This window comes from Lathyrus oleraceus, chromosome 2, assembly GCF_024323335.1.
Source record: "Lathyrus oleraceus cultivar Zhongwan6 chromosome 2, CAAS_Psat_ZW6_1.0, whole genome shotgun sequence".
Classification (NCBI taxonomy): Eukaryota; Viridiplantae; Streptophyta; class Magnoliopsida; order Fabales; family Fabaceae; genus Lathyrus; species Lathyrus oleraceus.
In genome coordinates, this window is record NC_066580.1 from 343,761,913 (window position 1) to 343,770,440 (window position 8,528).

General features: G+C 36.7%; 1 protein-coding gene and 1 long non-coding RNA gene across 2 annotated transcripts; one reads left to right on the forward strand and one right to left on the reverse strand.

Moving 5' to 3' along the window:
* Positions 1-267: 267 nt before the first annotated feature.
* Positions 268-963, forward strand: LOC127123192 (uncharacterized). The gene has a single exon (XM_051053439.1). The coding sequence runs from the start codon at positions 268-270 to the stop codon at positions 961-963; it is 696 nt and encodes a 231-aa protein (XP_050909396.1).
* A 1,699-nt stretch (positions 964-2,662) lies between these two features.
* LOC127119435 (uncharacterized) lies at positions 2,663-4,538 on the reverse strand. Its single transcript, XR_007802823.1, has 2 exons — positions 4,394-4,538; positions 2,663-2,963 (listed from the first exon to the last, which is right to left on the reverse strand). It is a non-coding gene; the product is annotated as an uncharacterized LOC127119435 (long non-coding RNA).
* Positions 4,539-8,528: the final 3,990 nt, after the last annotated feature.

The following is an 8,528-nucleotide window of genomic DNA, read 5'->3' on the forward strand; positions in this document are numbered from 1 at the left end:
ACAACGAGCCCATGCTGCCAATACCATTCCTAATGCTTATCCTTCCGTCATGGAAAATCAAGTGCCTCCTCATGGCAACATACCAGTCCATATTACTATGGGTGCACCTGACGATGTCCCTCCAGTTGCCCTAAATCCTCCAGTTATTCAAGTGGACGATCAACAAGACACTTTTTTCAGTCCTAAAGCTGCTTCCATGTATGACGCCTTTGGTCCCCCGACCGAGTGGAGAAGAAGGTTAAATCCATCGGAGAAAAGTTGAAGTCAATGGAAAGTACTGACGCTTTAGGTCTCGATGCTGTAGAGATGTGCTTAGTCCCCGGTGTGGTTATCCCCGCTAAATTCAAAGTCCCTGACTTTGAGAAATACAAAGGATCCAATGATCCAAGGACCCATATCCGAGCCTACTGTCATAAAATGGCCGCTTATTCTGATGACGACACACTTCTCATGCATTTCTTCCAAGATTCATTGAGTGGGGCATCCTTAGACTGGTACATGCAACTAGAAGGTAACCACCTTTGGATGTGGAGGGAGATGGCTAAAGCATTCCTTAAGCATTATCAGTACAATACAAATATGACACCCAATCACACGCAGTTGCAAAACTTAATGCAACAGTCTGAAGATACTTTTAAGGAATACGCTCAACGGTGGAGAGAACTTGCGGCTAGGGTACAACCTCCTTTGCTAGAGCGTGAATTGGTGGATATGTTTATGGGCAATCTGCAAGGCCCATATTTGGATATGATGGTAGGGTGTACATCTTCTAGTTTCTCTGACTTTGTCTTGGTCAGTGAAATAATAGAGAATATGATAAAGATGGGGAAGATTCAGAATTCTGCAAGCACCTCCGATATTGTGAAAAAACCCTTTGCAGCTTATGGAAAGAAAAAGGAAGGAGAAACAAATGTGACTGCCATTGTTAGGGGAAGGGCACTGACATATCGTGCACCTTACTAGCAAGTGGCCATCGTAGCGCCAGTTCAACAATAACAACAATCATTTACAATTCCGATTCAACAACAACCGTAACAACAACAACAACACTGTCATCACCAACCTCAGCAATAACAACAATGTTATCAACAACAACAACGACGACAAAGACGTCCTGAGAGAAGATTTGATCCAGTCTCAATGTCGTACAGTCATATTTTACCTTACTTGTTACGAGGATCATTGGTATAGTTAAGGGAGTTAAGACCACCCCCAACGGTCCTTCCTCCCGGTTATGATGTCAACATCCGATGCGAGTTCCATTCAGGTGCTCCCGGTCATTCTATTAAAAATTGTAAATCCTTAAAGTATAAAGTGCAAGATCTGATAGATTCTAAGGCAATTACGTTTGTGCCTAACAACCCAAATGTAAACAACAACCCAATGCCTCCTCACAACAAGTCAACCATGAATATGGTAGAATTTCACAATGGAAGAAGATTAATGTCCTGTGTGGACGAGTTAAAAACACCACTCATTGAGATCAAGAACATTTTGATGAAGAACAATGCCTTTCCCATCTGTAGTGCTAGTTGTGAGCACTGTCTGATTAACCCGCAACAACGTAAAACTTTGAAGTTTGTCATACAACGATTAATGAACCAAGGGATCTTGGTGGTAGATTGTTCATCCACCAGGGAAGACGTGTCCACCCTAGAGATCCCTTACGATGAAGCCTTACCTCTGCAAATACCATACGATCTCTCTCAAATGACTCTCTCTGTAAGTCTCATTGTTCCTATGGTTATAACGGTACCAATGTCGTTCCCCTTCAATGACACGAAAGTAGTCTCATGGGTATATGACTCAGTGATCTACATCTATGGAAAAAGAGTGCAAGAAGAGCCTATGGCATCTGACGAGCCAATGGTAAGTATAGCTGACACTGGTGGGGTCACCTGAAGCGTAAGAATCTTTGCACCCGTACCTCCCCTAATTAACGATGGTGGCACTTCCAACCAAGAAAAAGGCAAGCAAATTGAAGCTAACCAGCAAAGGTAAGATTCTCTACCTACCAATGAGGTATATGAATTCTTGCGCATCATTAAGAGGAGTGATTATAGGGTGGTTGACAAACTCAATAAAACCCAATCGAAAATCTCAATGCTATCTTTGCTCATGTGCTCTGAGGAACATAGGGACGCCTTAGTCAAGTTCTTGAAAGCCACCCACGTACCACAAAAGATTTTCGTTTGCTAGTTTGAGGGAGTTGTCAACAATATAGTTGCCAGCATGAGTCTGGGTTTCAATGACAAAGAGCTTCCCGCCGAATGAAGAAACCACAATAATGCCCTACACATTTCCATTGAATGTGTAGACACCTTTTTGTCTAGGGTCTTAGTGGATATCATCTCGTCTCTTAATGTGCTGCCTTGGTCAAAGTCAACCATGAAAGTTGACCTTTGACCTAGGCATTAAGACTCCATCATTTTTAATCAGATTTTATGACCACCTCCATTTATGCAAAGTTACAAAACATTTGGATTAAGTATTTACTTTTGGTCAAAGTCAACCATGGAGGTTGACTTTTTGACGGGGTCACCTTTTGACTATTTTTGCTACTTGATTCACATCTCCAAGTGATCCATTCAAATTAAAGCATTCAAATTCAAATTGCAAAATGGGAGGGAAAACAAAGGAGTTCAATTTCTTAAGATACAAGTCATGGAATCCAAAGTCAAACTTCATTGCAAAAGTCAAAATCCATTACAATACAAGTGCATTGCACAAAAATGGAAATTATATTGAAAATGAGCATTTTTGTCACAATTGACTTTTTTGTCAACTGTTGACTTTTTGGTCAATAGTTGACCAAGGCCAGACTTTGACTCCTAAAAAACCTAAATCCTAAAAACTAATTCTTCATCTTCAATTCGTCATCATTGATCTTCATGATAGCCTCCAAGTGTTCTTGAAACCATGCTTTGCTTTATTCATGATCAAACTCCAAATTTCATGCTCATCTTCCAAACTCATCAATCAAACAATTTTATAATACTCATAATCATTCATGACACATCAATCAATTCTAACTATCCTTATAATCAAGTTTCAACATACATGATTAATATTCCATTTCTTCAAGATTAACAACCAAGTCCAAACCACAACAATGAACCTAACTATCCTAATTAACACCCCTTCATATAAACTAACAAAACAAATTCAATTCAATTAACAATTAATCCCAACATTTTACTAAGACAATTTCCAATTTGATTAACTCATTTTACCACTAACCTAAACTCTAACATTTCAACATTTTCCTAAACTAACTGTCAAGGGTTTATCACAAATACCCAAACCTCACTACTATTTGAATTTGCTAAAGCCCAACCAATAGCATAACCAACAAGCTCATTGACACTGTTAGTTCCAGTGATTAAACTCTTAGTTTACCAACAATACAATCTATCTTAGTTTCAAAATTTACTACAAACTAACAAGACCCATTTTCCTAACTAGCTATTTTTGATTCAATTCAACACCAACGAAGTCCTTCACCAACATTTCTAACTTCAATCTCACTAACAACAACTAGCTATCATGTGCCCTAACATGAATTGAGTTAACCTACAACAATAACAGTTAACAATCCATAGCAACATTCAAATATACCAGCAGGTTAAGTATAATTTCATTCAATACACAACTGAACGCAACATAATTTTAACAGAGAATTAACACACTCAAACTAACTCAATTCAAGCCACTAACTGAATTAACCATTAATAACCTTAACAGAACTTTAAAAGATTGCTAACAGTTAACAAACTAACCTAACTCATAACCGTTTTTTTAACTGATTAACTAATTGATTCAGTTTCAATTGTAACTGCATTCTAACAGAGGATTAACATTGTGATTAACTTCTAACTAATCTTGCACTTAGATTGTTAACTGAGTTACCACTGCCCTAACAAACCCAAGGTACCCAATTCTGTTATAGATCATAGCTCTATAAATCCAACAATCGTTGCAATAATCAGGGGATAAAATCACTCTTCAATCATTGCACACACAAAACTCTTCAAAATTGTCTCATTTTATCACTCACGTTCTTCAATCATAGCTCACTCTATCATTGCACTTTCCTCACTCTCTCTACATCTCTCATAACTCTTTCAATCTCACTGAGCTTCATTAATTCTCTCTACATTTCTCACACAACACAACAAGAAAAACATAACACGACAAGCAACAACACGAAACCAGCAACAACGCGAAGCCTAAGCTCAACCTACAAACTACATAATAGGCTTTGATTCCTCCATTATTGCCTTTAATTCTTAATTCCATAAATTAAGGTTCATCTTGAGTTAGTTTTTATTTGAGATTTTGGATAAGAATTAGAAAAAAAACAAGGTTAGATTATGATAATTGAGAGGGATACAAACACGTTGATACCAGTTTGGGTGTGATTTGACCTTCTCCGCCGCCGGTGTTGAATTCCGGCGTGACTGAATTTTTGACTAAGGGAAGATGAGGAACTAGTAGAAATGAGAACAAGGAAATAGTGAATGTGAAATTCCGACTCTTCTCCCCCTGCTTGTCAACAAAGCCAGATGCCTCCACCATTGGGCCTATTGCCTTCTGAGCCTGTTTCAAAACGCTTACTGAACCCTCATTTTCACGCATACCCCCTCACTTCACATTGATTTAGTACACGGGCTCAATGCCCTTAGCCCAATCTGAAACTACTTCTAGCACCCCCCATGTTTCAACGCGTACCCCCTTAACAGTTGGCCTTAAATTCTTGGGCTTCAGGCCAACTGATTTACTGTTGCACCCTTCTTTGGTGTGCATACCCTATACCTCTTGTAAGACCCAAATTTTGACACTAAGATCCCTCATGATATCTCATCATTTGCATTGACTTTAGGATCACACCTTAGCATCCTCCTTACCCCTCATTCATTGGGTTTGCATTGGGAGAGATCACCAAGTACATTTGATTGTATTATACTTTATTTTTATTTATTTACTAACCAAAATACCAAAAATCTGACTATGTATAGCTTTGTTTCTTTTCTAGGTAGTGTGTGCATCCACTAATACCTTATCAAGCTCATAATTAGATTTTGAAGACTCTCAGTGCAAGGAGATCAATCAAGAGATGAATCACAATGGTTCCAAGCATCATATATGGATCCCCATGTATTTCATTTATCATTTTGATCAAGAAATCACCAAGAGTTTGAAGATTGTTTGTCTTGGGAGTCCTAATTCATCTAGGTATCTTGTGTGACTTCCTTAGCAAGTTTCTTTATCAATTGATCAAATATATCAAGGGATACTCCATATTACATCATATTAAGCATATATGATCCTCCATGAGTCCCAAAGATCAAGAGAACTTCAGGTTTGCAAGTTGGTTCAAGGAAGTTGGCCAAAGAAAGTCAACTTATCAAAATCGGGGTTCCCTAGACCCTATCCCCTACAATTTTTGTCATATTAAAATGATTAAAATATAAAAGTTACTCCTTATAACATTCCAAACAACTTTCATGTTGAGGTCAAGATCTAGTTTTTCTTGGAAAATAATTTTAAATGGTGCAAGATTATAGGTCATTTTGTCTATGCCCTAGTTAGGAGGTCAACTTCCAAGGACCATAACTTGTTTAATTTTTATGCGATGAAGGCCATCCAAGTTTAATGATCAATTTCAAGATGTATTATCCAACTTTTATTCTTTGAGAAACTTGAAATTAAACTTTAAAAGGCATGTGCCAAGAGGAAACATTATAGGTCATTTTGGGCCATTACCATTGAACAAACAATTTTCCTCAAATTCTAAAATGCATATCTCTTTCATGTCAAATCCAAATGAGGTAAAATTTGTGAAAATTGAATAGGATTGAAATATATACAACTTTGATGAAGGAACCTTTTACATTTGAAGCTCACAGAAAAAGTTATTCAAGGTAGAAGTAGTGGACATTTGACTTGGTACTTAGAAAATTTCAATTATGTTTGATTTCCCAAACTTCCACCTCAAAATTCATCTTGATCCAAGCTTCAAATGTAAAAGTATTCAATATGAAAGTTGTTCCCCTAGATCTCACCTTTCCAAAACGTCCAAGATCACTTCATTTGGACAAGATTTGAAGGACTTGCACATGGCTCCTTTGTTGGGTTTGTTTTGGCAAGTTTTGGATTCAAATGATCATTTCCCTTTGCATGCTTCTATGTGATGACCTCAGTACTCATTATGCACGAATTGAAGTTGGATTGCATCATTCTTTAGGCCCAAATCATTGCCCATGCATCCATGCACTATGGTTTCTAATTTTTTCAAAAATTTAAAGGGTGCAAAACTGAATTCAATGACATATATAAACAAGTGCATTACCTCAAGAATGACACACACACCTTGCCCAAGCTTTGCCAAGAGATCTCAGAACCTCATACCATAGAATTCCTTGAAGATTTATTTGAAATTGAGTTTGAATTTCAACTTCTATTTTGAAGTTCAAACTCCAAGGATTCATAGCCTTTCTCATCTCAATTGATCACTACAAGTAAGAGGAGGAATAATCAAGCAAATTCAGATCAAGATCAGGCCAATTTGAATCTACCCGAAGGTGATTTTTCAGAAACTTTGAGCCTTCGATTCTCTCTCAATTCTTCACCATTCTCTTTGATTTTGGTTGGCTTAAGTCCTACCAATGTAGGCAACAAGATAGAGTTACTTTGAGGTCAAATCGAAGTAACTCAGATCATGAACCTCAATTTTCAAATCCATGTATCTTTCTATATACTTGGAATTGGAAGAAATGGAGGTCAGATTCGTGCTCCTGAGCATTTTCCTTCAAAAACATGTACTCACTTTTCAGTTTTCATTTGGTTGAGGGTGGACCAGTCCAGTGAGGTCCACCGGAGAAGATGACCGGAGCTAGGGCTCTGGTGGTGCGTTGGCAAGGTCCAAGCCATCTGATATGGTTCTCATGCTTTAATCCTGAGCATCCATTCTGATTACCACGTCTGCAACGCTTTGACTCTGGTCTATGGTGGATAGTGCACGCGTGACCATCAAATCTGCCACCTCAATTAATGAGGGAGATCTGATGGCCCTTATTTTTTTTGTATTTTCTGATATTTCATTTAATTGACTTATTTTATTTAATTCATAGAAATTTCATTTTTAATCCAAAAAATATGGGACTTTCACCAAAAATCTTGAAATATTTTTCTCTTCCATATTATGAATTAAAATTATTTTTTGGATTAATTTTGGTATTTTCCATGAATTAAATGTTTTTGTGCATATTTTTAATTGTTTAAAAATACTTCTGACTTTTTAAAAATTGTGAAATTTTTTGTCTAGGGTCCTTTGACATTATCTAGGATAAATCCCTTAGTCATTTATTTGGTGTTTTGAATGGATTTTAGGTTTTGACAAAATTAAAATATAATTTAATTTATTTTTAATGTATTTTTTAATTGATTAAATGTTTAAAAATTATGTTGAGCTATTTTGATGGTCTTATGAAGTTTGACTTTCTGTTTGGGCCTTGGCCATGATTGATTTGACTTTTGTTGGATCGAAACCTTTGGATTTAGGGGATTGATGAAATGTAGATTTCATCTCCCAAAATGAATGGATGGTTTTGATTTGAAGAAATTCCTCTGATGATAAATTTGTGTTTCTATCTTCCCCTCCCTCTTCATCTTCATCCCAATTCTTTCCCATTCCCCTATTTGACCAATGAAATCTCTAATGTCTAAAGGCTAATTGATTCATCAATGACCTTGTGTCAGATGAATCAATACAAGTATGACTGAGATAGGTCCCTCCCTTTTTTTAGTGTGTGGTATGTTTTAGGAGTTTGGTTCCTTGTATAAAATCTCTAACATGCATTAACACCTATATTTCTATTGCCCGGCCTCAGATAGTTATGACTTCTACATGAGTGAAATTACGATTGCTTAACATAGAGCTAAATTTGACCTCAAGGCATAATATTCTAGTAAGTGAGATTGTAAGTCTCCCATTCTTCATAGCATTTTATGGAGACTTGACCTTTTTTCCTTTCATGAGAGCTAGTGGCATACTTATTGAATTAACCAAGTTGGAGCCCTTCTCATGAAATATGTCTTGATTTAAGGATTCATACTTGTGAGTGAATGGTAGAGTGTTCTCCAAAGAATGACTTAATCAATTAAAACTCAACACTAACCTTTGACTAACATTTGGCTAACCATTGACTAACTCTTATTCATTATTGCTTTACTTTCAAGTCATTTACTTTATGCAATTTGAATTTTAGTCATTTATCATCCATTTCCATTTCCATTTCCATTTCATGCAACTTGTTTATGTTTCAAGTCCTTTTCACTTTGCTCATTTGAGCCATATCTTGTGATTGTATATATTTGTTTGTTTGTCTTTGTTTTATTTGTGGTCTTAGGACCTAAAGAACACATAATAACAACAAAAACCCTAAAAAAACATTTGGTGGACTGTTGGATTTGATCTGAGCTTTGGACTTAGAATTAGGCAACATTCCCTGTGCTAAAGGACTTGG